We start from the raw sequence: 14,421 nt of genomic DNA on the forward strand, positions 1-14,421 counted from the left end.
CTGGCCACCATTTCCCCCGGCGCAGAGGCAGAGAGAAGGGGGAGCAGCTGGACCAGGGGCTCCGAGTCCCTCTTCCCTCCCCCAGTCTCTTAGGAGAATTTTCCTCCCCCTCGCTCCCACCTCCCTACTCCCACCTCATCGCCCTGCCTTGCCTTCTGCCAGCCCTGGCCCCTTCTGGCCCCCTCCGTCCAGCTGCGCCCCGCCGGCTGGGAGCAGGCGCCTCCCTCAGTGGCGCGTCTGGGGAGCTCCGCGGACAGCGACAGCGGGCTGGCTAGCTGCTTGCCCTCCATCCTGTCTGCCCAGAGCTGGCCCGGGCACTGAGTGGTGCTGCTCCCGCTGCCAACTTCGCGCCCGATAGGGGCTTTCTCTCCCTCTTTGAAGACCCGCGCTCAGGGGGTCCTTCTCCTCCTCGCCGGAGAATACTAGCCCTGCCTTGAGCCTCTAGCAGCTCGGGCGCCAGCTCCGCGCCCCTAGGGAGGGGACAGAGGGCACAGGAGAGCCAGCCAGCGAAGCTGTGGGCTGTGCTTCATTTCCTAAAGAACCATCTCCCCTAGACTCTCTCTTTTCCCAGGGGAAACCTAGCGCCTACAGTCCCACTCACTGCCTGGGGCTTCAGAGAGTGGCCCCTTCCTAGCCCCCAGCCGTGGTGGAGGAAGGGTCCTGGGGAGGCGGGGAGATATACGGAAAGAACAAAGAGGTGGAAACCTTTTGAGGGGCAGTGATTCCCAGCCTGAACCTGCACGACCCCGGAAAGCCGTCGAAATCTCCACTTTCTCCGAACGCTCCTTGCTTGAGCCCCCCCACCTCCATCCCCATTCCGTGCCCCTTCATTTCCTTTAAGCCGGTCTACTTGCGAACTCCCGGGGAGAACCAGGTGCCGGCCAGAGCGAAGATGAACCCAGGCTCCGAGCAGGGAGCCCCGGCCGCCCTGGGGGTGGTCACCGCCACCTGCGTCTCCAAGGTGGAGCTTCGACTCAGCTGCCGGCATCTGCTGGACCGCGACCCGCTCAACAAGTCGGACCCCAGCGTGGTGTTGCTAATGCAGTCCCAGGGCCAGTGGGTGGAGGTAGGAGGCGGCGGTGGCGGCGGCTGCGGGGAGAGAGACGGCTTGGGAGGAGAGGGAGGCAGCGGTGCGTCAGGCGGAGGACTCAGGATGGGCTAGGGCTGGGAGTGGGGAACGTGGCCCAGCCCAGGACGAATCTGGGGCTGGGAGGGGGCGGGAATGGTGAATTGCGGGGCACTCAGCGGTCCCCTTGGAGGCAGAGGTCTTTTAGCGGGACGACTGAGAAGCCCTTCCTCGGAGAGCTCAGGTGCACCCAGCAGAGGAGGGCTAGCGGAGGAGTCCCTTTACACTCCCTTTGGGGCGGGAAGGCTTCTGTGCCCCTTCGCTCCAGAGCAGTAACAGGTTGCTTGCTAGGGGATTGCTTGGTTCCCTCTAGGTACCCTAGTGGGAATGCTGCGCCCCTCCTCCCCATCCTGCCAATGATGCTGGGTCCTTAGAAGCTAGAGGAGGGACTGAAATCCGGGTGTGTGTGTTTTTTGGGGGGTGAAAGAGAATGAAGGGACACACCTCCATCCTTGTTTACGGCTCCGGAAGGTGGTAGATTGCTGCCTGGGTCCCTGCGCCCTGGGCCCTATCTATTAGAAAATTAGTTTTTGATGTCGGAGTGGTGAAGGCCACCCTGACGGGGAGGAAAGGTGCCTAGGAGTCCGAACGGCTTAGGGAGGCTGGCCTGGTGATCTGGGGTTGAGGTGGGAGGAGGAGTGAGTCTGCCCCGGGATGGGGGAGGGTGGTTAGCCTTTCCCGATTGGGGAGAGGGGCTTATAGACACCTCCCTCCTTTCATCCCCAAGCCTTCTCAGCTCTCTGATGACTTTATCAATTTCCCAGTCTCCCAGTTTTCCACCCGCCCCAGCTGGCAAGGGTCAGGGCCCGGCGTTCGGAGCGAATGAGCGCAGACTTGAGTCCGGTCTTTTGGCCCCATTCAGGGTGTGGCCAATCTCACGGTCACCCTCCGGGTTGACGTGGTGTCCACACGGCCCAGGGAGGCTCCGGGCTCAGGTTCTAAGGAGTGTAGCCACGGCCAGTGGCGCCAGCAGTTGGTTTTATGGCCGGTGAAGCTGACCCCAGGGGCTGTTAGGATGGTTCAGTGTCGGATGCCTGGAACAGACTTGATCCTTGGCAGATGCCAGCAGTCAAGGTCCCTGTGCCCTACTCATCTTAGGCCGATAATCTCTTGACCTTCCTGAGGCTACGGGCACCACATTTAAAACTAGACAGGAGTCTTTAGACCCCTGAATATCCCGTCCCAGGAGGGCCAGGATGGGTGGAATCTTTTAATGGAATTTTGATTCCGTTGCTTTAGAAATGCAGGCTCTGGGGAATATTATAAGAAGAAACAAGGGAGTTAAACCTGGCTGGGGCAAGGAGCGGTGTGTGTCGGGCAGGCTGACTTTGTGCACCTGAGATTCTTGGGAGGGTTGCCAGAAGGCTACCTGGAAATCAGCACTCTCCCAAGACTCGCTCTTACGTTCCTTCTACTCTAGTCTCTACACTCCACCCTCCGTTCAGGAGGCCAAGACCGAAGAATCTATGGTCTCATTTCTTCTCAGGTGGGGGGTGGGGGCGAGAGAGGTGAGGGGCCAGGTTGGCTTTTTCGGTGGGTGTTGGGTTCAGTGAAAGTAGAGGAAGCTGGAGGGAAGGCTGAGAGTTTAGCCGGAGTCTAGTGAAGGGGGGGGGGGGCAAAGATCTCTTAGAAAGACCAGTTTAGGGCAAGTGATGATACTACTACACGACTTGAATTAACTGCGACTTGACTGCCCCAATCCACTGAGCTATGGGAGAATTAACCTGCAACCCTACCGTTATTCTCTGTTTTTGGGTCGGGGAGAACAAGAGGGTGAGTGGTTTTAAGGCACTGGGGTCCTGTGGAAAGACCACTGGCCTAGAAGTCAGATGACCCGGATTGGAATCTCAGTTTGTCTCTGTGTAGTCTTGAGGAGTTCGCAAGTTTCTTTCTTTTAGCTCCGGTTATAAATAAAAGGAGGGAGTTCGACCTGATGACCTCTAAAATTAACTTTCAGCTCTAACATTTTAAGTCTAATTGTTACTCAGGCTCCTCAGTTTTCTCTGGGTTGGGCCTCTCTGCTTTGGCCCCGGCTGTCCAGAGGGCCCAATCTGCCTCCCTGCGATCAGTCCTGCTGATGCAGGACTAGAGTGTTGTGGTGGGGGCGGGGCAGGATGATGAAGGGACAGAGAAGGGAAGAGACACCTAGAGCCACTCTTGGTCGAGGGAGAGTGTGGTGGGATCCACCTGCTGGGGCCCCTTTTCTTCTCCAGATCCTATGACCAGTTTGTTCTGGGAATCCCGGATGTTCACGTCCTTGGCGGACTCGATTGCCCTGACCCCGGCTGAGCCGACATCCTTCCACAGTCCAAGAAGCAAAAGTGCCTCTGGAGCATCTCGCTCTCTCTCCTGAGCCCCTCCCTGGGCCGCGGGCCACACTGCGGGCCTTATGGACCCTGGGGATCTGCCCCCAGCCTGGGTGCCTGGGCCAAAAGCCCGGGAGCCAGCAGTCGGGTCTGCTAATGGCTCGGCCACACTAATGGGCTGCGGTTTGTCTATCTGCTCCTTTCCATCCATCCATCCATCCATCCATCCACCGCCTCCTTCCTCTTCCCCTCCTCTGACTGGATGGGGCGGGATCGCGAGGGCTGAGACGGAGTTGGGAAGAAGCTGCAGGAGAAGAAAGGGGCTGATTAGAAGCACCCGCCTCCAAGCACGAGAAAGGAGGCTTGGGCAGGCTAGCTGCTCCAGAGAGACAGGCGGGACTGAGAGCCCACCGCGTTGGTGCCAGGCGTGGGCATGAACCTGGAAGGACTGAGGGCGGCCTGGGCCCAGCAGTCCCGAGGAAAGGCACCTCAGTCTATCCCAAGCCACTGTCTTGGGACCCAGGACAGTGTAGTCCGTTTGCTGTGTATAGATTTGACAGGCCCTAGGAGCTGCTGTCCATGAATAGAGAAGGACAAAAAAGGGAAAAGCAGCAGGAGCTTTTTGAGGCAAAGAGGGGTGTGGGGAATGGGAAAGGGAACCCCACCTCCTGGAGAGTCGGCAGGAGCTCCCGGGGACCAGACCAGAGTGTCCTAGGGGAGGTCGTACCTCTCAGATCGTAGACAATGGGAGGGCCCTCCGAAGGCTGACTGGACTCCAGCTGATTGTGGCAAGGCTGGGGAAGTCCCTGGTCCTTGGAGAAAATAGGGCAGGGATGTCTCCAGATGTTTGGAGTCACTACCCGGCTCAAGGACAGAGGTTGCTCTGGTGCCCTTCGGTCTCCTCATCAAGAAACAGTCTTCATTCATTAATTGATCTGTTCCCTCTGTTTAAGTGGGAGCTTTCCTGTGGAGTTGGGAATGGAAGTTCCCCATCCTCCTTCTGAGTTTATAGTTAATCTAGGCCTAGCCTCAGGCCCCCACACAGAACCAGACTGGAGAGTACTAGGTAATCTCTTCAGAGGGGTGTGGCTGGCCCCTGGGAGGCCTTTCCCCATCAAAATCTAGGCTATACACCTGCTTTGTTTTCCTTAATTAAGATGCTTTTGTTGGGGGTGGGAAGGGGAACCTTCAGTCTCGAGTCCACAGGTGTCTTTCTAGGTCCTTGTGTGCAGCCTTTTGACTGACTCCAAGTTTTCCAGAACAAATCCTTTTATAAAGGGGATTTGTTCTGTGAGGTTTGGATTTAGTCAAAGCACTGAACCCGAGGACCTAGAGGACCATATCAGGCCTTGAGGCTGCAGGTTTTCCACTCTTGGTGTAGTGTTTTCTTTTCTTTTCTTTTTTTAGAGGGAGGAAGGCAGGGCAATTAAGGTTAAGTGTGTCAAGTGTCTGAGGCTGGATTTGAATTCAGATCCTCCTGACTCCAGGGCCAGTGCTTTACTCACTGCCTCACCCAGCTGCCCCTTGGTGTAGTGTTTTCACTACTGAGTGCTACACCCAGTTTCTGGTCTCAGCTCTGCCATTGACTGACCTTGGTTAGTTCATCTCATTTTCCTCATCTGTAAAAGGAATTTTGAACTAGCTGATACACAAGGCTCTTTCCAGTTCTGTTTTCTATAATGCATCCCTTTGGGCTATATGCCACTCTGCCCTTCAGAAAAGTGAACTCCCTCTGAAGGTTGCCATGTTCTGTCCAGAAGGGCTGAGGGTGATGGAGTTATCAGATCTCTTGGCTCAAAGGAAGCTGGCAACAGCGGAGCTTTCGAGCCTGAGTGGGGCGGAGGGATGGGAACAAAGGGACCCAGCTTGGATGAACCTTGGTGGGAGTGCTTGGCAGTTGCTTCACTCCGCCTGGTTGGCTAAGAGCCCGTGGTGGGAGAGACAGGCTACTGTGGTGCAGCAGAAAGCTCACTCACTTGATACATTGGACGTCAGAGGACCTGGGTTTGAATCCTAGATGTGCCATCTTTGGGGTTTGTAACCTGGGATCCATAGAACACCAATGGGTCTATTTGGATAGCTTTCAGGGGGTCTTGGATGGGGAAAAAAGGCATCTTTATTTCAATATTATTATTTCCTTTGTAATCCTATGTATTTTATTTTCTGCATTTAAAATTGTTATTATAAGAATAGGCTTCACGGAATGTTAGAAGGTCCATGATACAAAAGGAACCCTTATTGTTGAGCTAAGGCCTGGGACCATACTGTTGAGGGTGGAGTAAAAGGAACCAGACTTAGGGTTCTTCCAAGCTAAAGCACCAGTACCTTTAAATGCCCTTCACTCCAGGTCCCCTGCCACTGGAAGTCAGCATCCTCCCCTGGAATGATTTATTTAGGACCATAGATAAACAGAACTGAAAGGGCCCCTAGAAATAATCAAGTTCAATTCTTCTTACAGATGGGGAAACTGAGGTCCAGAATCAGGGGAAGGGCATGGGGGAAAGAGCACTCGATTGGGAGTCAGAATCCTAGCTTTGTATTTCATCGAGTATATTATTCTTCCTTTCTGAGCCTTGGTCTCCTCATCTGTAAACTTAGAGGAATGGATAAGATTTCTGGGAGTCCGTGAATTTAGATGGTTTAAAAAAATACATCTTTATTTTCACCAATCCTGAAGTTTACTATTTCCTTCAATTATTTAAAAAAGACACAAAAGATTATGAACCCCTGGATTACATTATCTCTAAGGTGCTGGGTGGTTGTAGATCCTATAATTTACCCCAGGTCACCCCAGGGAGTTGGTGTCATGTAGAGAATTAGGCATATGGGTGTCCTGACTGCCAGGTCAGGAATCTTCCCATAGCATCATGTGGCTTAAAGGAAAAGGGGACTTCTAACCTAGTATGCCAAGGAAAGATCCAAGACTCCCTCTCCAGGTCTCCCTACCTACCCACTCCAGTCTTTAACTGCTCAGAGGAGAACAGTGCCTAATACTGTCTCTACTGCTCGGTGTGATGGGATTATGACGTTGTTGTCGTCAATCGTTTCAGTTATTTCTGATTCTTTGTGAGCCAATGTGGAGTTTTCTTGGCAGAGGTACTGGAGCAGTTTTCCGTTTCCTTCTCCAGTCATTTGACAGATGAGGAAACTGAGGTAAACAGGGTTAAGTAACTTGCCCAGGGTGACAAAGATACTAAGTGTGTGAGGATGGATTGGAACTCATGAACATGAGTCTTCCTCATTCCTAGTCCAGGGCTCTATCCACTGCAGTGATTACGACATTACTACCCTCACACCAGCACAGAAGAATTTGAATTCCCCTTAAAGTTACCAGACTCACTTTTTGCTGGGACTGATCCCTAGTACTTGAGCCCCCAATTTCACTCTCTAGAGATCAGGAGCCCCCACACCAAGTATCGCCACATGAGATGCAAATCCCACTTGCCCTCTTTCCTTTGCTCAATTCCACCCATCTTGAGTTTAAGCAAAGATAATGATCTTCAAGGGGAAAATTTAATTTCAGAAGTAATATACATGAGGTTGCAGTAATTAAAAATGGGACTAAAGAAATCTACCAGGATCTATTCCATATTAACTAGCCTCATCTTTAGCTCCATGAAGTCTCTGCCCATATCTAGGCAGTCCAGATCTGCCATGGTCCTTAACTCTGAACTGTCTACCTTAGTACAAGGCTGGCCACCTACCTGTCTCTCCTTTTCTATTTCTGTTCAGCCAGAAAATGGGGCAGGAAGGCTGGCTTCCACTCTCTGGGGAAGTGACAAGGAGTGGCCTCCTTTTCACCCTTACTTTTCAAGCTGTAGCACAATAGGCCTAAAGGTGCTTTCTTATTTCAAGTCTTTGAGAGTGTTTGGGATGAAAACATTTATTCCAGAAGAATCCACTAGGATGAGTCTTCAGCTTGTGTGTGTGTGTGTGTGTGATATCAATATACCTATATCTTCTATCCCCCCTACACACACACACACACATACACACACACACACAGAGAGAGAGAGAGAGAGAGAGAGAGAGAGAGAGAGAGAGAGAGAGAGACTATAAACTCCTTGAGGACAAGAATTGTTGCTTTTTATCTTTGAACTCTCAGTGCCTTGCTAAAAGAGTGATCAAATGAGATAATCTGTAGAGTGCTTAACAGTGCCTAGCACATAGTAGGAACTTAACAAATGTTTATTCCATTCTGTTTGTAGCATTAAACTGACAAGGGAGATTTAACATGACTTTGGTGTTAGAGACATCTTGGGTCATGAGATGCTGAGGTAGGAAGTGTGGGCACAGAGTGAGCTGGGTGATTAGTACACGCACACACATACACACACAAATATGCATAATTTAAGGTCAAATATGATAAAAGGAATAGGAGAAATCTAGATAAAGTACTTTAGGAAAAATTGAGAAAGTAGAGAATCCTTTTTGGTGGGAGGAGAAGGAGGCACCAAACAGCTTAGTGGTAAGTGTCTGCCTCAGAGACAGGAAGACCTGAGTTCAAGTCCCATCTCTGACATATATAGGCTGCATCACCCTGGTCAAGTCACTGAATTTCCCAATGCTCTAGGCAACTCTTCTGAGCCATAGGTTAGAGAGAAGATACTGATTTCCATTGGTGGAGGGACTTTCTTAATTCAGGAATGTCCTGTACTCTTGAAATCACAGGTCTAGGAGCTAGGTAGGGTCTGAGCTCGATCTTGGAGAACTAGAAGAAGTCAAGGGGCAGAGAAGAGGGAGGATTGTAATCCAGCCAGACTTACTCCCAGTTTGGGAGATGGGGAATAGCTAATGATCTGTTTGGCTGAAACAGATATGCAGGGCAGGGAGTAATGTGAAACAAGGCTGGAGAGGTGAAGAGAGCCAGGTTTCTGAACCAGCTTTCTCTTGAAATCCAGGATAAAGAGTTTCTATTTTATCCTACAGGCAATAGAAAGCTGGGGAAAGCTTTTGAACAAGGGAGCAAAATGATTAGCTTTTCACATTAGGAGATGTATTTGTCAGCTGTGTAATAGGATGGACTGGAGAAGGGGGAAACTAGAGGCAGAGGAGCCTTTTGGGAGGCTATTCCAATAGTCCAGGACAGAGGGGTCCTGCTCCTGATTGTCTCAGCCAGGGAACTTAATCCTCCTTTGACTGAGTTTGGTGTCTCTAAATCAGTTCTAGCCCCTCACCTTCCCCCTCCATTTAGGTTCCTTAGAGTGGACTGCTCAGCTGAGAGAGGCATTCTCTCCTTTTTCCTCTCCAGGATCCCCAGAGTGGATTCTCCTTTTCTCCTGCCTTACTTTCTCATCTCTTAAACCTTTGATTCCATTTAGGAGCAGGTCTATTGAACCCTCCTGACCATTACCTTCTTCTGGAGGCAACCTGCCCAGGGGTGGAGATCCCAGGCTTGGGGTTTATTAGCAGTTCTGGTGGATCCTCCTTCCTGAAAAATATGAAGCTTTAGAGAGATTTGCATCAGGCTGCCTTTTTTTCCTGTGTTTTCCTGAAGCAGCCATCTGAAGATGGATGGTTTGGGACCATATCCAATGCCAGGCTTTAGTAGCTCCTCTGCCAATGTCTCTTGGGAGATTGCTGCCCCTGTCAGTGCTGTTAGAGGTGATTGCAGCTGGAGGACCCTTGAGCTGAAAGGTCCCTTGTAGGCCAAGGTTAGCACCTCTAGGTGTGCAGGTGCTATGTTGGGCCCAGGCTTTGGTTCTTAAAAGCATTAGCTTTGAGGGTCATCCCCACAATGGTGTGGGAATCCCTGCTAAGTCCCTGCTAAGTCCTTCTTGTGCCCTCTACTCTGCCTTCATTTCATTCAACTGGCATTTCTTATGCCCTGGCCAAGTGCCAGGCACTGATTGTGTTAGCCCCTAAAGCTACAAAGTAAAACAAACCTCCCTCCTAAAACAAAACAAAACCAAAAACCTGAAATAGTCACTGCCCTCAAGGACTTTACATTCTATCTCCACTTTATGCCAATGATCGAAGCTTAGTGCTAGGGTACTGTCTGGGGAGGGGAAGGCCGGAGAGAAGAGAGGTCCCTAGTTCACCATGTGATAATTTAATTCCCAGCCTGTATCTGAACTGTGGGCAATCAGGACCAGGGATAGCTTTCATCATCTCAGAGCAGGAGGAAGAGACTTGCCTAGAGTTGGGGGCTGCAGGTGGGGAGTGTAGTGGAGAGCTTAATGCTGCTTTTGGTGGTCCTAGAGGCTGGGGCATGGGGGGTGGTGCAGACTTGAGCTCAGAGGGGAATGGAGGGAGGCAAGGAAGGAGGGAGAGGAGTGTGGGAGCTTTGCTTTACTGCTCACTCGTGGAAAGCGTTTTCAGATATAATTACCTCATTTCATCCTCTTAACATCCCTGTGAAGTGGATTAAGAACACTTTCATATTGGGACAAGTTAGGGAGATTAAATATGTTTTGTTGTTTGGTCATGTCTGACTTTTCGTGACCCCATTTGGGTTTTTCTTTTCTTTCCTTTTTTCTTTTTTGCAAAGATACTGGAGTGCTTTGCTATTTCCTTCTTCAGCTCATTTTACAGAAGAAACAACCAAGGCAGGCAGGGTTATGTGACTTGCCCAAGGCCACACAGCTAGTAAGTGTCTGAGGCCAGATTTGAACTTAGGTCTTCCTGAGTCCAGGCCTGTCACTCTATCCACTTTGCCACCTAGCTGCCCTTTAAACGTGTTAGCCCAGCTCAACTAACAACCACGATAGCTAGCTTTTCTATAACACTTAAGGTTTCCAAGGCACTTTACATGTTTTATCTCACTTGATCTTCATAGTCCTAGGAGGTAGGTGGTATTATTATTCCAATTCCACATAAAGAAACTGAGACTGAGAGAGGTTTTAAACAGCTAGAAAGTATCCAAGGCAGGATTCGAACTCAGATCCTTCAGACTCCAAAGTTCAACATTCTTTCACCTGTCCAGCTAGTAAATTAAGTACCAGAGTTAGGGCTAGAACCTGGGCCTGTGAGAAGCAGTGTTCTAAGGGGGGAAACGTCCTTGATTCAGAGTGGTATCTTGGGTTCATCTGGATTCAATGCCTGTGTGACCTTGGGGCATTCCTTTCTTTAGGCCTTGGTTTGCCCCTCAGTTAAATGAGGGAAGATCTCTAATGGTCCTTCCCATGCCAAATCCTATGGCTGATGATTCTTGTGAACCCAAGCCTAGTGCCCCCGACTTCTTGCCTTTGTAAGTAGTGCCTGTTAATACTTCTCTTTCCTAGAACCTAGAAGATCCTGACATGGGACTCTGAGCCTGCTCATGGTCCTGCAGCAAAGAAATGAGGGTCAAGGAGGAGAAAAACTTGATCCAGCCATGAAGAGGCCCCTTTGGGAGGCTGCCTGCCATGGGGGGAGGGTCTTGGGAATTGTAGGGCAGGGGCTGGCCCTGCTCCAATGTGCCCTGCTGCTTCTAGGTGGACAGGACTGAGGTTATCAAGAGCAGCCTACATCCGGTGTTCTCCAAGGTCTTCACTCTGGACTACTACTTTGAGGAAGTACAGAAGCTTCGGTTTGAGGCCTACGACATTCATGGACATTGCAGCATTGGCTCCCAGGATGATGACTTCCTGGGAGGCATGGAGTGCACTCTGGGGCAGGTAGCTACACTCTGGGTGCAGACTGTGGGTGGAATAGGGGTTCAGATTGAAGTGCTGAAGAGAGGGAGAGAAGGGGCCACCTGAGGTCCTGTGGAGAGCTAAGACTCATTAGTGTTGCCCCAGACACAAAAGTTGTATCTTGTCCTGCCCAGGATGTTGTAGGCTACATCACTGGACTCCTTACTCCTTCCTGGCTTGGAAGCCATTTCTCCAAGGGTGATGCCTTGGAGGCGTCTGAAATCTCTGCTTGAAATTTCCTCCTAAGGCTAGGAAATGTAAAATACCTGTTTTGGAGAGATAACTCATTAAGATGCTTATCGCCTCTCCACCCCCATCCTTCAGTGTAAGGCAACAAGTGTGGATGGATCAGCCTTGGGGGAGGCAGATGAAATTGGTATCAGACGCAGTCTCTGCCCAAGAACCACTTACAGTCTAATTGGAGAAATGAGTACAACAGTAAACGCAACAGCATTGGATTCACATGATAGCTATTTCCAAGAATTTAAAGGGCTCTCATATGGAAGGGGATTAGATTTGTTCTGTTTGGCCCCAGAGGGGAGCAATGGGTGGGCGGAAGTTGCAGGATGAAGATTTCAGCAGGATTGGTTGGCTTCCTAAGAATTGGAGCTGTCCAAAAGCATATGAGCTGCCTGAGATGGGTTCCCTGTGACTAGAGTCTTAGGCAGAGGCCAGATGCTTGATTGCTTCCTTTTTTTTGTGGGGGGGGGGGAGGGTGGGGTAGATTAGGGGATGTGTGTGTGTGTGTGTGTGTGTGTGTGTGTGTGTGTGTATGTATGTGTTAGGGGGTTTGGGTGTGGATTGGATGAGATGACCCAGAAGTTTCCATCCATCTCTGAGATTCTGTGAAATCCTGATAACTTCTAAGTTTATAGGAGAATTAGAGGGTAACCCTTGAGAAATGCTGGTTTCCCTTCACCAATGGGACTCCTCTTCTTCTCTTTGTAGATTGTGGCCCAAAAGAAGATGACCAGAGCCCTGCTCCTTAAAAATGGCAAGCATGCTGGCAAATCCACCATTACGGTATGGGTGCCCTATGCTCTCCTGCCCTTCTTTGCCTCCCTCTCCATCTGCTTCCCCACAAAAGTCCTGAGGTTGAAGCATCCCCTCTGGGAGCTGCCAGCTCCGTCCATCACCCATCTTTCCCTGGGACCTTTTTGTCTGGAGGCTTAGGAGATTGTACCCAATAGAAACATGTCCCTCCTCTTTTCCTATTTATTATTATTAATTAAGCTACTTCAGGAGATGCATCCTGGCCTAATGGATAGAGCTTCCCAAAGCTCCCTCCCAGGCAAGCACTTTGCCTCATATTTTCCAGAATAAATTGAAGCCATTCACCATGTGCTCCCTCTTCTCTCCCCTTCCTCATCTCCCAACACTCAGATGTCTTCTGCCTCTCTCTCCTTCACCTCTGCCTCACAGGATGAAGTGGCCTTACTCTTTGCCCAGGCTAACCCCTCTACTTGTTCAAGCAATCCATTCCATCCCATCTCCTCCAATAGATTGTCCCTTGTCGTCATTCCCACTCTATCACTGACTTTCCATCTCTATCTCTACTGGCTCATTTCCCACGGCCTACAAACATGCCCATGTCTTCCCCATCTTTCTCCAACCTTCACTTGATCCTTCACCCTCACTCATGAGTATTCCATATCTTTTCTGCTTTTCGTGGCTAAACTCCTTGAAAAGGCTGACTACACTAGCTAACTCCATTTTCTCTCCTCTCACTCTCTTCTTAATCCCTTAAAATCTGGCTCCTGATCTTACCATTCTACTGAAACTGCTTTCTCTAAAGTAACCAATCATTTCTTAGTTGTCTGACCCAATGGCCTTTTCTCAATCCACATTCTCCTTGACCTCTCTGTAGCCTTTGACACTGTTGATTGTCCTCTCCTCCAGGACACCACTCTCTCCTTGTCTTCTAACTACCTGACTGCTCCTTCTCATTCTCTTTTGTTAGAGTTTCATCCAGGTCATGTCCACTAATGGAGGGTGTCCCACAGGGCTTTGTCCTGATCTATCTTCCTTTCTCTTTCTATACCACTTCCCTTAGTGATCTCATCAGCTCCCATGGATTTAATTATTGTCTCTATGCTGACAGTTCTCAAATCTACCTATCCTGCTCCAACCTCTCTGCTGACCTTCATTTTCACATCCCCAACTTCCTTTCAGACATCTTGAACTGGATGTCCAGTAGACATATTAAATTCAACCAATCGAGAACCAAACTTGTTGTCTTTCTCCCTAAACCTTCCCTTTCTCCTACGTTCCCTATTACCATAGAAGGCAACACCATCTTTCCAGCTTCTTAGGCTCACAACCTAGATATCATCTTTGATTCCTCACTAGTTCTCAACTTGCCCCCCATCCCCATCCAATTTGTTGCCAAGGACTTTGCAACATCTCTCAGATATACCCTTTTCTCTCCCCCTTCTCTATTACTCTAGTACAGGCCCTTATCACCTCATGCCTAGACTACTGCAATAGCCTTTTGGTGGGTCTAAGTGGCTCAAGTCTCTCTTCATTTCAATTCATCCTCCATTCAGCCACCAAAGTAATTTTCCTAGTGTAGGTCCAATCATGTCACCCCTTACTCGACAAACTCCAGTGGCTTCCTATCACCTCCAGGATCAAATACAAAAATCTCTGCTTGGCATTCAAAGACCTTCATAATATAGCCCTCATTTACCTTTCCAGTCTTCTTACACTTTACACCCTTCCACATGTTCTTCCATCTAGTGACCCTGGCCTCCTGGCCGTTCTACAAATAAGACATTACATCTCTTGGCTTTGGGCATTTTTTCTGGCTGTCCCCCATTCCTGGAATGTTCTCCCTTCTTCACTCTGACTAATGACCCCCTTAGCTTTCTTTAAGTCCCAACGAAAATCCCATCTCTTACTGGAAGCCTTTCCCAATCCTTCTTAATTCCATTGCCTTCCCTCTGTTAATTGTTACCTATTTAACTTGTATGTAGCTTGTTTGTAAGTGTGTATGTATACACATATATATGTGTGTGTGTGTATATATATACATACATATATATGTATATGTATATGTGTATATATATATACACATATACATACACATAGTATATATTTGCTGTCTTTCTCAATAGGCTGTGAGCCACCCGAGGGTAGGGATTGTCCTTTGTTCCTTTTTTATATCGCTAGAGCCCAAATTGTCTAAGCACTCTGAGGCTCTAAATTGCCTAATAGTAGTGGAACTCAGAACTCCTTAAGCCAGTGATATCACAGGACCCTGACTCCACCCCTTATTCCACTTCTCTCCACCCCCCCACCCCCACCTCATCCCGCCTCCCGGCCACCAAACACTTCAAGAATCCAAGAATGTGTTGAGATGGGCACTTGATTG

The 14,421-nt window shown here is 49.6% G+C and overlaps 1 protein-coding gene across 1 annotated transcript in view; it reads left to right on the forward strand.

Moving 5' to 3' along the window:
• The first annotated feature begins 892 nt into the window (after nucleotides 1-892).
• The window catches only part of CPNE7 (copine 7), a 35,323-nt gene continuing 21,794 nt past the window's right edge, over nucleotides 893-14,421 (forward strand). The window contains exons 1-3 of the mRNA XM_036751017.1: nucleotides 893-1,066; nucleotides 10,848-11,030; nucleotides 11,997-12,071. Coding sequence (XP_036606912.1) covers nucleotides 893-1,066; nucleotides 10,848-11,030; nucleotides 11,997-12,071 — 432 coding nt within the window. The remainder of the gene's footprint in view (nucleotides 1,067-10,847; nucleotides 11,031-11,996; nucleotides 12,072-14,421) is intronic.

This window comes from Trichosurus vulpecula, chromosome 3 (assembly GCF_011100635.1).
Source record: "Trichosurus vulpecula isolate mTriVul1 chromosome 3, mTriVul1.pri, whole genome shotgun sequence".
In the NCBI taxonomy this organism is placed as follows: Eukaryota; Metazoa; Chordata; class Mammalia; order Diprotodontia; family Phalangeridae; genus Trichosurus; species Trichosurus vulpecula.